General features: G+C 39.4%; 1 protein-coding gene and 1 non-coding gene across 8 annotated transcripts in view; both read right to left on the bottom strand.

The window, feature by feature from the left end:
• The window catches only part of PHF14 (PHD finger protein 14), a 172,124-nt gene extending 157,741 nt beyond the window's left edge, over positions 1-14,383 (bottom strand). For all 7 annotated transcript variants that reach the window (XM_067291646.1, XM_067291647.1, XM_067291642.1 and 4 more), the window contains exons 1-3: positions 14,271-14,383; positions 13,394-13,504; positions 2,641-3,287 (exon numbers count right to left, since the gene is read on the bottom strand). In XM_067291646.1, coding sequence (XP_067147747.1) covers positions 2,641-3,287; positions 13,394-13,504; position 14,271 — 759 coding nt within the window. In that variant the 5' untranslated portion in view covers positions 14,272-14,383. The remainder of the gene's footprint in view (positions 1-2,640; positions 3,288-13,393; positions 13,505-14,270) is intronic.
• On the bottom strand, positions 9,676-9,781 carry LOC136991467 (U6 spliceosomal RNA). The gene has a single exon (XR_010883621.1). It is a non-coding gene; the product is annotated as a U6 spliceosomal RNA (small nuclear RNA).
• Positions 14,384-16,925: the final 2,542 nt, after the last annotated feature.

The raw sequence follows: 16,925 nt of genomic DNA on the forward strand, positions 1-16,925 counted from the left end.
CATGACAGACAGAAAAACATTAGTAGACATTCTCTAACATTGGCAGATTAGCTGCACAATGCCACGGGCTTGTCAGACATCTCACAATTCAAACAACTCTACAGAAAAGGAAAGTTTAGAACAAATTTGCTATCTCTACTGATAATACAAACCCAAGGTCTTATAACTAGAAGAAAAGGTATAAAACCTGTTACTTTAAATGAACAAAACTGCACTGTAAAATGAACACTAAATGACATTAGCTGTTTATGTGTCGAGAATATAAGCAAACTTCAGTAAAAGAGAAGAATCAAGCAGTGATGGAAGGGCACCACATTTTGATCTAACATTAAGATCCATGACCATTACAGTTTACCTAATGCAAAGACAGCCAACTTAAGACCTATAGGTCAGACACGGAGCAGCAGAATAACTTAATTTTCTACACAAGACCTGGAGTGATCTGGATTGTATATGCTGCTCCCCCCACTCACTCCATGTAAGCACCTGGGAAGCCCTACCCCAAAAGTTGACCCTGCTGGTCTGACACACAGGAACATTTACATAGAGACAAGAGCGGCTGCCAACACCTGAACTCCTCTGGTGCTCGATCTGAGTAAGAGGATGGATTTCCACCTGAATCACTATGTAATGCCCATTTCTGTGGTGTTAATGAAGAAAGCGAGTATTGCAACCTGTATGCCTACATACTTATAACTTGAATGGAAAAATCAAAAATAAAAAAAAATAAAAAATGCTAGCAATTCTAAAAACTGAAAAGCACCATTTATCTACTAATGGTGCTTGACACTAAAAAATAAAGTGTAAGTTTGTCTGTTCGTGCTTAATGTTAGAAAAGTGCACAGCACATTACAATACAGTTAAAATATAGTAAATGCAGACCTTAAAATATTTTTGTAAAATGAAGGATGCCAAAACAAAAACAGACCAAAAAAAAGAAAGAAGTGAAGAAATAAAGGATTGGAAGAATACATGCTAAGGACACAACTACATTTGCAGAGTTAATTACCTGAATATTCTTTTATGCAGTAATTACACATTAACTGGGCTGCTGAAACAGGCTTAATTTTACAAGTCAGTGGAAATTAGGTATATACTCAAGAATATATCCTTAAGAATCAAGGCTGGCACCTCCATTCCTGAGATGGGAAACAACTCAGGAAAAAACCTGCCTGAGACCAACGATCTGAAGTTCAGATCATCAATATCCAAGGAGAGCTTTCAGCTCCTAAGCCAGAAAGGTACCAGGAAAGACACGAACATTTCAGAGCCAGATAACAAGAGAGAGGCAGAAGCCAGACCAGGAGGAGGAAGTAAGATTTTCTCCCTTCCAAAGCGGCCCTGAAGGTGAAAGCCATTCTACAAGCTACTGCCACTTCAGCTGCGCGACAACACAGCAACATTTAGCTTCTGTTGACTGCAAATGACAAATGAAGTTAAAGCATTTACTTGGTCCCCACCAAAGTGGTACTTAAAATACATAATAATCCACAATTGCAAACATCAACAGCCATACTAATTTAAGAACAGTAGATGCCTACATGAAAGTAAAAAACACCCAGAATTATGCATTTTTTTCTCAATCACAATCATTAGTAATTAAAGCCGCACTGCATATATTTGCAATCATTATATATATATATTTATAAAATATGCAATGAAGTATACACAGACCTTTGATTCTTCCAAATACTCTGTTCAGTTCCCTGCTACTTTACACATCAAAATAAAGATGAAATGGAAACAGGAGAACTTTAAATAGTATCATTCCAGTAACATTTATTGAAACCTAAATCTTCTGTTAACGTTGCAATTATTTCCTGAAAATTCAGGATAGATTTTACAGCAATTATTTTTACCTTGTTCAAAATTTTGCAACTATGATACATGAAGTCAACCATCCTGACAAGCTAGTATCTTAATTTTTCCACAGGAAAAACCTTTAAGGCAACAGTAATTGTTCATGAAAAAAAATTTACATTATTAGGCACCTAACATATCATTTTCACATTCTGCAATTAGAAGTTATTTAATGTAATAATAATAGCCCACAAATGCTTCTTAGTACTGTAAGAAGTTACTGTGTTTGTGTGCATTATAAGCAAAAACAACACAAATTATCATGACTATCCTAGTTGATCCTAATCCAGAATGCAATACCTTTTTATTTAGAATCCTTCCACCAGTGAACTTAGTGTCAGTCTTTGAGTTAGTTGCAAACAAGGCCTAGGATAAAGAATAACCTATCATTTCAGCAATTTTATGAACATGTCACAGACACCCCTAACTCTTGTATCATTACGGATAAGCAACATTTAGGCTAAAACACACCTAAACCTCTCACTGACGCATGTTAATTTGCATAGTGGACCTCCTATTTGCATTAGAACTAATCCAAACCCCACTAAAGCCAAGCAAAGTCTCTCTATTGACTTTAGTGGCATTAGTTTGGCCAAATGGTCCAAGCAAGTTTATTTAACATGCAGTGCCTATTTAGCACAATTTGCTGCTTTGTTTATTCCTCAAAATCCTGTAAACAGAATTCCAGTCAATCAGTTTAGCTTTTCAAATTAACAGAATAGCACTGGAGAGTAGTTTCCATTTCTCAACAGACATATTATAGAAAGTTGGTTGCACTACCTCATTACTCTTGCTTTGTGAAAGAGCCAGGCTATCATTTGTCAGTTCTTCATCATCTGCATTATTCCTGTTAAGAACTTTACTCCTCTTCTTCTTGGATCCTCCATCACTGGCTGTGCTGCTATTATCTTCTTCATTACCTTCCTCATCATTGTCATCCTCATCACTTCCACTCCCATCATCTTCATCATCCTCATTATCTCCATCACTTCCCTCTTTTCGTAGTGCATTTTTTCCTTTTTTTTTCTCAGCAGTAGGTCGCCAGTCATTATCATCTTCACTGTCATAGTCATCCATATCATTTAATTCTTCCATTGATACAAAATCCAGCAAAGGTCGGTTCCTGCGCAAATTCCATTTTTTTGGTTCATTTGTTTGCTCATCAGCCACAGCATCAGGTTCAGCTGCTTTTTCTTTCTTCTTTCTTGGCTTTTCTTCTTCTTCTTCTTCCTGATCTTTCTTTTCAGTTTTAATTACCTCCTTGTCTGATGTTGGCAACTCTTCTTCAGTAGAACTTTTTGGCTGTTGCTCTTCTACTTTTTCTTCTGCTGGTTCCTCCTCCAAGATATTTTCTTCTGATTCAGTACAGGAACCTTCACCACTGTCCTTTGAAGCATCTTCACTCCCGTGACCACTTCCTTCAGAATCTGTTGAGCATATGAAAATTTAAAAAAAGTTCCAACACAAATGTACCCCCAAAAAATAAACTCTGTTGAAGAAAGTTGCTAAACAAAAGAATGATGCATGTTCCTCCCTCATAAGGCACTTCACCTATTTTTTCAGTTGATGTCCAAATACTGCCATTTTGAGTGGTATGTTGAGAATCTGTTAAACATGAGCGCATTTTAAGATGGCAAAAAAAAAATGGCAGAATTTATTAAATGAATGTTAAATGTTCCTTTGAACTGCAGCTCATATTAACAATAGGCAGTAGTACAGAATAGATAAAATTTCCATGTGAAGTCACATCTTAGAGAATGAGCATTCCTGTTCTAAATTTTTGGAGGTATTTTCTAAATAGTCAAAATATTGAAAATAAAAGAGCTATCCAATATGAGACACTAAAAATTACAAAATGAAGAGTTTACATGGCAAGTACTAACAATAATGTGGACTAATCATATACCCTCAGTTCTGGTATAGGCTTGTTTTTTTTGTTTTTTTAATTTCCAATGTTATTGCACTTATTAATCCCACAAGAACTACGCCTCATTCAATGCTGAAGCTGTAAACTATGCATAAATTCTAACCTTATACCACCCAGACGGTATTATTCTGTGTGCAGTCATTATTTCCATCAATTAACAAAGTCCATCTGTGCAATAGATAAGGAAGAAGAGTGGATTCCTATGTAAAAATAATTCAAATAAGGTGCCTGTATTAAAAAGTACATGTAAAAGTTATTGAAGAAGTGAACTGTGTAGAATTTATAAAGTCTTCCACCTTAAATGTCTCTCAACTTATATTCTCCCACCACTTTTCATTTACAGTATTAGTTTTAATGAAGAAAGAAATTTTAAAAAACTAAGAAGAAAAAGTACAAAGCTGCTTTATCCAGTGCAGGGATCAGTGAGGCAACAGCTACAATTTTCAAGTTGTTCAGAGCCATCGACAACTTCTCAATGCACATCCACGTGTTGTTAAATGCAAACAGAGAAGAAACACGTTAATACTTTAAAATTAAGAAATCCTTAATCATTTTACTTACCAGCCAAAACAAATAACGCTCAATATTACCTTACCAAGAGAGAATTTCTGTGCATATCCATCTCTGTGTAAAGCCAAACAAACCAACAGCAGGGCCAGTGTGCTTTCCATGGCAGCAAAAGAACATGCTGCGCATTTCACACGCGCCGTTTATTTTAGCTCCACAGAAACTGTCAATGACTAACCAGTAATTCAGTTGTTACCTGGACATACTGGTCGATTTTGTTCTTTATGTGTATACTTGTGTGTGGAAGCAGAAAGTATCTGATGAAGAGATTATATAATTATCAACTTAAAAAAAAAAAAAAAAAGTGCTGCTACTACTACTACTACTGACTGCAACACTACTGTCCCTTATTATTATCAGGTGAATGACAGACCCTTCGCAAGCTTATAAAAAGTAAAAGATCTGTGCAAATGTTCTACCCTTTAGGGAACCAGGAAAGAAAATGAGAATGCTGTTACAAAAGTTATAGTGCAGTCTTCTGCTCAAAGAGTAATTCACTGACTCTCCTACACCTCCCAGCCTTACTAGTAGCAATGGCAGTACAACCATAATTAACTGAAGTTTTGAAATAAAAGTATACTCTTCAGGAATATTTAAGAAATAAAAAGAAGTATTAACTAATATGCAATCTAACAAGTGATTTTTATGTTACAATAGCTTTCTTTGGATACCTATTTGCCAGCTCTCACAAATACTTTACAAGGATCTCTTAAAGTTAAGACTCCTGTACTAGTCATGCATATTATAGATGTCAAATGTATGTTTAATAGCAAAATGTATTTTATATCCTATTTCATAGGTTCTTATGTAATTAAGTACTGAGAATATTAAATGCAGTAATGATTTTGAATATATACACCTAAAAATTGAAATAAAATATATATAGTAACATTGTACCTATCCCAGGTTCTGTACCTCTGAAATTTTTAATTAATTTTAAGTGAAATCTATTAAGGTTAGTATCCACACTATTAAACACCCAAACAGTGTTAAATCTGCCCTATAATGCCAGTGTGCACTACACATCTCAGTATGAATAAGGTAGCATATTGTTTCCTATGCTAAAATTAACTGGATTTTTAAGTTGCCTTATTATATTTTCTTTTGTTTTACACCTCCATTACAATGCCATGACAACAATTTAAGTTTTTTGGATGCTGTAATTGTGCTGTTCCATGTCTAAATACACTTAGCTTTCTTGTAAATTTAAACTTTCACTTCAGCTTTTCTTGGATCTCGGTCTGGGGATAGTTTCATCTCAAACAGCATTCTAGGTTACCAGCAGTGATTCTGTAAATCAATATATTGCGGCACTGAGAATACTCTCCAGCCGCTTTATGCCATGCAAACAATATAAATCAGAGAATAAACCTGAACTTCATTCACTGTTCTCCTTCAAATTGCCTTTGCCTTTTCCCTGCACATTATGTTTTCTTTCTTTCTGCTCAGATTTCTTTGTATGCATGTGCACACCAGAGATACCTGCACTAAGGGATATCCCTCTTCTCTCTGAATACATCCACTGTGATGGGTACTTTTCTAGAAAGAGCTATGTAATGATAACAGCTATTTTGGCAGCTGTTCTTCTGTCAGATGCACTTTCAGTTAGGAAAAGGCTGTAGCATACAATTTTCTCCACCAAAGAAATTCCTAAAGAATGGCTCTTTCAAACTGGCAACCATATCCCATTTCTCCCTACAGGAGAAGAAGTCAAGCTACTCTCAGGGAAGGATGGGGCCAGGTACACTGTCACGTATTTAAGAATATAGAGTTCCACTGAGAACAAGTATCAGAGAGAACAGTTGTGAGAAAGGCATCATTTATCGCAGTGCACCTTGCAGCTTCAGTTCTACTGAGCACAACAGCAGATGGCAGCCAGCTCCAAAGAGGGTAGTTCTGTGAGGAATTCTCCGAGACCAAACATTATGCTCCAGCAGCAACTGAAGAAAAAACGTGATTAAGATAAACAGAAATCGACTATTAATCTCCACATAAGCTGTTTTCAAATATATGCTATGCGCAAGACTGCAGTGCAAAGTTATTACATCACTGAAATCACCACCACAGTAAAAAAAACCTACCATTAAGTAAGCTTTTCCAAGGACCATTTTAAAAGCAACTTTCAACTCAGCACCCCATGAATCTCTGTGTTCTCAAAAAAACACGTATATGGAGAGTAAGCGCTACACTGCTGAAGTACACAGCCACCCACAGGCTGATTCTTACCTCCAGGATACAGCTTATCAAGCACTTTTATTGCTCGTTTTTAATCGAAGTTTGAAAGATAAGCTAATTAAAAGGCTAACACCGCAGACTCAATTACAGAAACAAAGCCCAACCAACAGCAGGTAGCAGAACAGAAGTGTCTGGCACCGTTTGGGAAAGTTCTTTTTTTGCAGTATTTGAATCCTGTCTGGTTAAGCAAATAAGCTACAGGCTAGGTTAATTCTTTTGGAGGTGATAGCAGTCCAGTTACCATCACACTGTTCAGAAGTCCCTCCCCATCTGTTTCCCAAACGCAAGGAGGACACAAATCTTTTACATGTGAAATTACCCTGACATCTCTGCTAGAATACCACATACAGCCCCTCACCCACATCTCCTGAATCCTAAAAAAAACACCAAAAAACAGGGAAAGTGGAAAGGGCTGCATGAAGTGCTTTGGTGACAGCAGCCCACACCATGAAACTTCTTTACGAGAACGGCTCCAGAGCTCACAGAAACTCCTTTACACGTGTGCTATACAGAGCATGGGTAAAAGAAGCTGTACTTCCTACACTTCTGATCTAGAAATAGCAAATAACTTTTAAAACTTCGAGATTTAAATTAACCAGAAAGCTCCAATTTTGGTAAGTGGATATAAAAAAAGTCAGAGAAGCCTACATATGAAAAAATATACACTTCCAACTTGCCAAAGGCAGTGTTCTAGGACTGGTAAATTCCTACTTGCATTTGTCTACTAGACTGAAGCCAGAGAGCTCCATTATGTCAGCAAAAGATAAGCTAAAATCAATTAATCCACAGCTATACTGAAAGCAAGAATGGAAACGGCTTAATATTTCACTTTTGACTGTAACTTCAAACAAAAGAATCTAGCAATCAGTTACATTTATGACATGGGTTTTCTATCCTAATTTGCAGGATATGATGGTATGATTACCTAAGTATTTAACACTGGCAGGCTACTGGCAATTTAATATTGGTAATATTGGCAAATAAAAAATTGGCACTGTCCAAAGGAACAACTTAGTTAAGAACATATAGCACAAAACCAGAATAGATTAAGATATTACTGCACTGAAGAGAGAAAATAATTTTCCATACAATATTTGTGAACAATGTCTCTAAGCTTTGCTATTAATTAAAGATTTAAATTGGGCAGACCAGGAAATGAAACTATGATTACAAGCCCATAAATCACACTTGTTTCCAATTATAATAGGTATTTAGTTTAATTGAAAAAAGGATGGAAGACTCAGAAGAACATAAATAAAAATTGTTTAGTATTCTCTGAGGCAGTACTCTCACTTCTGCACTAGCAGTAATTATATCACACAGCATTTCAGTAGATGTCTATTAAAGTCTGAAAAGTGCTCAACACAGTAAGGTGCCAAGCTTGACTGGAGTCACTAGGAATTGCCTTAATTTACAGTGCTGCAATACAGATGGAATTGGTAGCACTACCTCCTAAATTTGTTTGACATTTCCCAGCTTCAGACACTGTTTTCAACTGTTTATAATGTTATCGAACTTCATTCATTTGGGATGAAACATTACATGCTATAATTTCCTTTAGCAAAGCTGCAGTCCTAAATAATCCATACAGCTGAATTCCAATCCAAATAACCCTACCCTTCTTGAAAGCAAAACTAGAGAAAAATATGAATTATTTAATATTGAACTAGAACACATTTTTTCACAGAAATACCTTGAAGTTTCATATCATGCAAAAGGGAGCTGACACCCGGGAAAGGATCGAGCATGTGTCTGGGACATACTTTGAGCATTAAAATTCACTCAAATTTGACCAAGTTTGAGTCTCTGAGCCACTGTAATGAGCATATGCTCAAGAAAGACTTGAAAGACCTCATCCTCACTGAGCATGTCTAGACTTTCAGAAGCAACCAGCTTGTGGAGGACCACTCCATAGAGCTAATGGAGCTAATAAAGCTCAGAAGAACCTTCTCCAGCAGCAGAAAATGCACAAGAGATGGACAGACACACAAACGGAGAGATAGGAGAGAAAGCAGTAAAGTAGGAGGCCATGAAAATCCTGTTGTCCCAAGACTGATTGACAAAGTAGAATGACACTGAACCAACAAGCCAGGGTTCTGTAAGGAACAGACTGGTAAGAAGAAGCATAAAGAGTCACAGTAGGTAGAAAAGTAAAAATAATGTGGTTCCATCACAAAATCCACCCTGCCCGCACACTGCGATGAAGTCCTAGACTTCTGCTACAGTATTCCTCTGCTGTCAATGAATACAGGGAAGAACAGAAGGCTCATTGTTTCCAAAGACAATACAGGCTGAAGTCACCAGTCAGCCGCTCCAATGCGCCACTCTAAGTGGAGCGGCATCCAAACAGATAAAGGTCTCGCTAACACAGATGAAGATAACCCAACAGAGCATAATGTCTGCATTTCTCATTTCCTTGGAGAGGGAAAAGACCCTTGCTAATTCCACTCAGAAGAACTACGTATTAGGGTTGCAAAGTCAAGCAATCAAATGACTGTAAGAATTAAGACTAAGTAAATGTTTTAAACAATGATTAGTTATGGAATATTTTCTCTTACCTTTACTGTCTATTGAATCATTCTACACTTTTTCTGTTGCATATGATTTAGGTTCTTCCTCAAAAACAAAACTATTAGTTTCTTCATCAATATTTCAGTAGTGCCATTACTATGGTATGATATTTTGGTGCTTCACAAACTTTACTTTGTATCACAATATTCTGCACAGAAAGCAACAGTGGATTCTCCATTTCACTGAAATGAAACGAATTACAGAAAGATAAAGATATGTGCAACTTTTTATTTCTAGATCAAGCCACCTGTTTTTTTCAGAATACCTAACATATGCACTTATATCGATAATTTTGTATGTTTTAAACTGAGCTTCTACTGATCTCAGTTGCAATAGTAATGTATAATATTTAAGTCAGGCTCCATGCTCAACACCAAAAAAGTCATTTCCAAACACCTCTAAAAATTTATGTTTAGGAGACTTGTAGTCCACTCCTTGTAGCAGTGGCAGAATCCAGTTCTTCAAGGCAGCATTCAACTACATTCAACTATTCCTAGCTATGCAGCAACAAACAGCTATTGAGATTTCATGTCCTTAAATTCGCACATAATCCTTGCTCAGGGACCATACTAAATTTCTCTGCATCATTTCAATTTTAGTATATGAGCTGCCAAAAATGACTAACTTCACTGATTAGAGATAAGAATATAAATAAATCTCTGTTTTGGAATCCTACTGGGAATTACTGTACAACTACACTCAGAGTTTTTATATCAGTACCTCTCAGGCTGTGCTCATTAAATTAAAAAAAAAGTATGCTTTAGTTAATTCAAAAGCAAAACTTCAAATAACTCATCTTTATTGTGAATCATATGATTAAAAAACTTCAGTTCAGAACATCAGAGTACCATCATTTTAAGTCACATTTACGTGCTCTGACTCCTAAGGGCCACAGTGTTTTTTTTAAAAAACAGATCTCACACTAAAATTATACATGACATTAAGAAAAAAATTTTTCAAGATGTTTGTAACAAACAGAAATAAATAGCACTTTGAAATATAGCACTACTACCTTCTACTACATAGAAATAGTGACAGAAAAGCCTTAAAAAATTACTCCATTCAACACTAAAATAATCTATGCAAAGGCAATAGGCCTGAAAACTAGTTACATTCAGAAAATTTACAAGTACATAACAGTTCTAAAGTTAATTCCCCTAAACAGACATTGAAACAAATGAGATCTTTAAAGTAGAAAAGGCAATAATTGCCTACTGGCATGAGCTAAATCCAAAAGAAAAGGAACTAAGTACACTATAAGTAAATAATATATCTCCCACAGAGATTTCTGGGGGGTGTGGAGGTTAGAGGGTTAGAAATATTTTCAATAATGAAAAACATCTAGCAAGGCATCAGGACTCTGGATACAGAAAATTCAGAAAAAAAATATTCCTTCCTAAAAGTACTTAGTGCCAACTTCTCACATCCTTACTGCAACACGTATTCCCAGAAATCTGACAGACCAACAAACATGCATAATAGTTCAAATGTTCAGCACTCAGTCCAGCTAAACTTTCACAGTATCATCTATTACTGCTTATCATTTACCATCCTAAAACTAGAGAGGGATGTAATATAATCAACAGGGAGTAAACAACTTCAGAATTCTTTTAATTCAGTATTTAAATTGTCATTTAATCTTTTACTTTCAAATTTGCTTTGATTTTTAATTTAAAAATTGCTACTTTCCTGTGCATTTGTGTATCAAATAAACATACATTGCAGAGCTGTTGGATTACCATACTTACAGGACCTTTCTGAGTGCATGAGTCAATTTATGGTCACTTTCAATATATAAAGATTGTTTCTTCCTTCTGTCACTTTTAGTTATTTTCCTTCACAAGTAAACTGTGCAAAAAAATTCCAAATCCAAAACATATACTAAATACTAATACAGGCTATGATTTGTAACAGGCTGTACACAGACAGACCTCCACAGTCAAAAGAAAAAAAACCCCAAACCCAACAACCCTGACTGTAATAACAATTACACACTATCCTTTGAAGGTTGAATCCCATAATGAGCAAAAGGAGAATCTATTCTCTATCACTCACAATCCAGAATTTGTCTAGTAAGGTGTGTACATGCGTATATATGCAATACAGACATTTATATACATAAACCCACATATAATTTTGAAATAATTATACATATATATAAATAAATAAACAATTAATGTAAGTATGTTCATTTTGAAGTCCCTTTACTTCACTACTTCTTCCGTCTAAATCTAAATGGACTACGTACAACCAAGTTTAAGGCCATACTATACCAGCTTCATTCCAACTAGCATAGATGTTCTATTTCAAATATTCTGCAACTAATATGACACATAAGAAACGGCTTTTCTTAATTTTCTTTCAATTTAAGGTTATATGTTCACAAACTTTCCTTTCCTCAACCTCTCCAAATCCTCACAACTCTTCCCTTTCAAATTAAAGAAAACCTTTCGATAAAGCATAAAATGTCAAGCTCCACTGTTGTTTCAAAGTTTTCACTAAATCTTAAATTTTATTAAACAGAATATTCATTTTTCCTACAAGTGACAGACATAGGTTCTGAAATGCCAGAACAAAGCTATGAACACAGAAGAGTAATCAGAAAAACATTTTAAAAGTAGAAATTGGGTTTCTCTCATTATCATATAATTGTTTCAATTCAGTTTTGCTTTTTTAAGTGAAATCCCATTCAAGTTCCTCAAAATGAAATTAAGACTGGAATACTCTTAGGAAGGACATATGCGTAAAAGTCAAAGAGGATATTAATTAGAAAGGAATCCTGCATTCTGACATAGTTGAGTCAGGAAGTTTTATTTACTAATTCTTTTAATTAATTAATGACTGTCATCTAAAAATAATAATAATAATATATTGCTCTGGATTGTGTGTCCATCTCCCATATTCCATTTCCAATCCTTCTTTTCTTTTAAATCCTGCCTTTACTACTGTTCCAGAATAGGGAACTTTTCTCTGAGAACTAAAAAACTACTTCCTGTTATAGCAACTTTTCTCTAAAAAACGCAACACCCTTACTTAAAAGAAAGAGTCAATCCCTTCCAAACAAGACGAACAACGTAACCCCCCCCCCCAAACCTTAGCAACTATAAGGAAGACATCAGCTTTACTCTCATAAGTCACTGTAGCCTGCTTCTACCAGACCAATCAAGGGGAACACGTCTAAGCTTGGGAAAAAAAGCAAGGAGAATTAGAGCATATCTTAGACCTGCACTGGAGAAATGATCATTAAACATTTTTAAGTTCGTTAATATGGAAGAGCTTACGTCTTTAAATGGAGACAGAATATTTTTAAAGGTTACGTTCACATGAAAACATTGACCTTTGTCCTCAGTACAGAAATAACAAAGCAAATTTATTTGACAAGATGTAGTAGAAGCATTATGATAGCTTATACAAACTGCATCTCTCCATTTACTTCCCTGAACGTATGCCACAGAACATCTAGTGTTCAGTTTATTTACAAACATGGTCCTGCCCCCTTTTTTCTCTCTCCAATATACCTGAATTTATTCATTACATTTTAGTGTCTTGTTTATTTTAAGTTTCCGTAGATGTTCACTGCAGTTATAGGAATTTGAATGCCTAGAAAAGACTGCAGAACAAAAACACTTTAAAGCACGGACTTTTTTCTAGTATGAGATGTGTACATCCTTTTGCACAATTATCTGAGCGGATACCCTGAGTTTGACTGCTGTAAAAAGAATAAAAAGCCCGAATAGATTATCTTTCTGCTTAAGATTTTCACTCACTTAGTGGATTTAACCTTGAGAAGTTAGCCAACTTCTTAAGTCCACAATAAATTAACTATCAAGAGTTATTCAAAACAACATGACTTCAGAACATTCTCACTTCAATACTAGTAGCAGTAAATATTTCAAAAATCTCTTTCTAAGGCACACAGCACAGAACGTACTTAAACATCCCTGCCAAAACTTGTTTGACCAAATGTCTACTTTCAAAGTATCTATTGCATAATTATCAATTTTCTGTACAGAAAATTTCAATCACACCTGAAGTATCACATGGATGTTTTGTTTAATCAGTTGTTTCATATTTCCAGCATAAGAATTTCCATTTACCCACTTCAGGTGGCTCCAAGCTTTACTAATACATTGCCTCCCATATAATATTAAATGAGGAACGAGAAAACAAGTTTTCTTAATAAAAATAAAAATGAGATAGTTCTGAACTGAGGAGATGAGGAAGCATATTTACCTGAAGCATCTCCAACCTTAAAATCACTGTCATCAGAGCTATCATAATCTAAAGCTTCAAGCAGCGAAGCTGCCAAAGGCTTCACTTGTCTCCTCTTCGAACTGCGGTCCACTGCAGGAAGAAAAGTATAGTATTATTAGTACACGATACAGCGAGCACTCAGCATCGGTGTAGGTAGGGCACTCGCACTAAAGTGAAGCAGGGCGGCAGCGGCGGCGGCAGGGGTGGCCTCCCCCACGGCGCTCAGCACAGCGGGCAGGACCAGGAGCCACCGCAGCCACCGCGCCGGCAGCCGAGCGCCCGCGACTCCACAGGTGGCGGCGGGGGTCGCGGCGGGGCAGCGCACGGGGCCGGCGCCGAGGCGCCTCCGAGGCCAGGCGGCGCCGCTCCCCCGGCGCGGCCCCGCGCAGCCGCCCGGCCCCAGCACCGCCGCTCCCCCGGCGCGGCCCCGCGCAGCCGCCCGGCCCCAGCACCGCCGCTCCCCCGGCGCGGCCCCGCGCAGCCGCCCGGCCCCAGCACCGCCGCTCCCCCGGCGCGGCCCCGCGCAGCCGCCCGGCCCCAGCACCGCCGCTCCCCCGGCGCGGCCCCGCGCAGCCGCCCGGCCCCAGCACCGCCGCTCCCCCGGCGCGGCCCCGCGCAGCCGCCCGGCCCCAGCACCGCCGCTCCCCCGGCGCGGCCCCGCGCAGCCGCCCGGCCCCAGCACCGCCGGACAGGCGCCGCGCCGCGCCGCCGGCGACGCCAACGCGGGGCGGCCGCGGGGCCGGGCGCCCCGAGGGACGGGCGGGCGGGCGCTCCGCCGGCGGCGGGACGCGGGCACCCCGGCCGGGGAGGGATCTCCCCGGGGAAGGGGCGGGGAGAGCTGCTCAGAGTCACTTACTAGAGGCTGCGCAGGTGAGTGGCGGGCGGGAGCCCGGGCGGCGGCGGCGCACCGCTCCCCCCCTCGGGCGCAGCGCAGCGCCGCGCAGCCGGCCGAGCCGCGGGCCCCTTCCCCAGACAATGGGCACGGCGGCGACCCGGATGCAGACCCGCGCCCGCCCGCGGCGGCCGGTCCCCCTGCTGCGCCTGCGCGCCCGCCTGCCCGCCGCCGGCCCCGCGGCGCATGCGCGGCGCCGGGCGACGCCGTGGAGCGAGCGGGGGGGCTTCGCGGCGGCGGGAGCCCACCGGCTCCTGGCCTCCACGGGGGCCCCACGGCCGGGGATCGACCCTGGGGGAAGATTGGGGTGGAGCCGGGGTTTCGTACCTAACGCAGCGTCTCGGGGCGGGCGCACTGGTTCTCCCAGGGGCTGCGTATTTGGTAACTCCTTTATTGGCGAAAACAGCTCAAAAATCACCAGTCTAGCAGTGCTTCCGTTTCCCCCGGTTTTGAAATGAAGCGTTAAAGTCGCTTTTAGTAAAAAGCTGTTCTAAGAGTGAATTCGCTATCGGCTTGGTGTTTGAGTTGCTCGTTTTTGCAGTCTGGAGAAGTAGCAACCAATTTCATTCAAAAAACCCCCACATTTTTCTTTGACCACCTCACACAAATCTAGGAGCTAAGTTTAAAACCCAGTGGGGAGAGACCCACGGCAAAGGGGAGCGAGGTGGGGCTGTAGCCTTGCTCTGAGGAGGCTGCCGCCGGTGCCCGTGCCAACGCGGTGCTGCCAGCTGGCCACAAAACCAGCCCACTTCCCAAAACCTTCATGACAGTTTTGAAAGACTGAAGGGACAATCTGCGTTTTGGGTTTTTCCCCCAAACGCCTTTGTAAACAGAACAGGGGCATCTTAAAGTGTTAATGATTTGAGGTACTTGTGTGACTTCAAGAGTTTGAAGACTCAGGAAAAAAAAACACTAAATAGCATGAAAACTTGCCATAGAATTGTAAAAGCCATTAATGAAAGATGTGTGTTTAATGATGGATAAACAAAAGTAGTGTTAAATTAGTTCTATGATTAAGGGTGAAGGGGATGCAAAGGTTGGCAAGCACACGGTCTGCGACGAGAGCCAGCGCTACATTTGGGTGGTTTTGCCTGTATCACCCACACCAGTGGGCCAGAGCCCAAAGAGCTCTTGCTATTGCAAAGGCAGGTAGCGTACTGGGGGCAAATGAGGTCATTTTTTAATTAGAGCACAGTGATGGCTGCTTAGTGTATTATATGAGTATGCATTTCTGTGTTTTCAAAAATTTGATAACTTCAGATATTCATTTTCTGAGTTTCAGAAATTTGAAAATTTTGGAGGGGCAGAAAATTCCAAAGAAAAAAATTATGTTCATTCTGTTACTGAATTTTCTATGGTTTTTAGCACAAATTCTGAAGTCATGTCATTTAGATTGTTGTCCTGCAGATTTGTAGTTGAGATACATCTTTTATATCTTGCCTGTTGTTAGCAAAACATTTAAACAAGAACACAAAGAATGTTGTCTCCATTTTACAGATAGGGAAACTGAGGCAATGGGGGTAAAAAGACTTTTCCACGTATTAGGCCAGTGGCAGAGCCTGAATTAGGAACAGGTTTCCTCACTCCTAGGCCAGGTTTATTAATACTTAGCTGCATACAGGTTAGCAAGGAAATCAATTCTAAATTCCCAAATCTTGATAGTTTGAATACTTGGTAGCTGCACTGTCTTTCTATGAGTGAAAAAAGATTAATTTCTCTGTTCCCAGCAGTATAAAGTTAATCTGCTCTTCCTCAGCATTTGCAGCTCATCCCTTCATGTCCTTTCCATTAAGTCAGTATTTCCTGAAAATGGGTCTTCTGCCCCATTCAGGCTTCCAAGCCTGGAAATGCATGTGGAAGTGATACTCCAACCTCTGGAGTCGCAGCAAAAAGTGCTGAAGACTGCTGCGTCACTGCCTTATCGCATTAATAGCTGATGTGTTCACATGGACATCTCCTGTTACCTCCACCAGTTCTTTGCTTATGTAGCCTGACTGCACAACAAATTCCTTTCCTGACGCCAGTTTTGCCAGCCCTCCCCAAATATACTTTTGGCCCATGAAGTATAGTCTTTCCTTCAAAACTCTGACCAGCTTCCCTATGCCATCAGGAGTTGCATATGCGTTAACTTTTCACTTCCAAGATGTTTTTTTTTTTTAGTTATTTTAACTGGAGTCCCCATCCTACTTTCTCTTCACACACAAACATATTTCAATCTTAATATGACAAGCAGAGGGGCTCAGATCTCTTTATTTAGACTCTCCAGATCCATGTTCATGTGTGCAGCAACAAGGTCTAGAGAATCCTCCATCTGCCAAGGGACAGGGGTAAAAGAAGAGAAAGTTTCGTGCTCCAGATGAAAGAGGCCGTCAGGGAGAATATCTGATCCCCTTATTTCTGCAAGGCCTTTGCAAATCTCAGCAGATAATCAAGAATATTGAAATACTAGGTTGCCTTCTTGCTTCAAGAAATGAGGTATTAATAATGCAGTGCTGTGAGTGAGGTACTTTACTGAAATTGCTATATCCATTAAAACAGCTGGTAAGTGTTGTCAGTTTAGCATTTTTAAGAAGTACTACACTCATACATACAAAAGAATTATCTTAAAAGGTCGTTTTT

This window comes from Apteryx mantelli, chromosome 2 (assembly GCF_036417845.1).
Source record: "Apteryx mantelli isolate bAptMan1 chromosome 2, bAptMan1.hap1, whole genome shotgun sequence".
NCBI lineage: Eukaryota > Metazoa > Chordata > Aves > Apterygiformes > Apterygidae > Apteryx > Apteryx mantelli.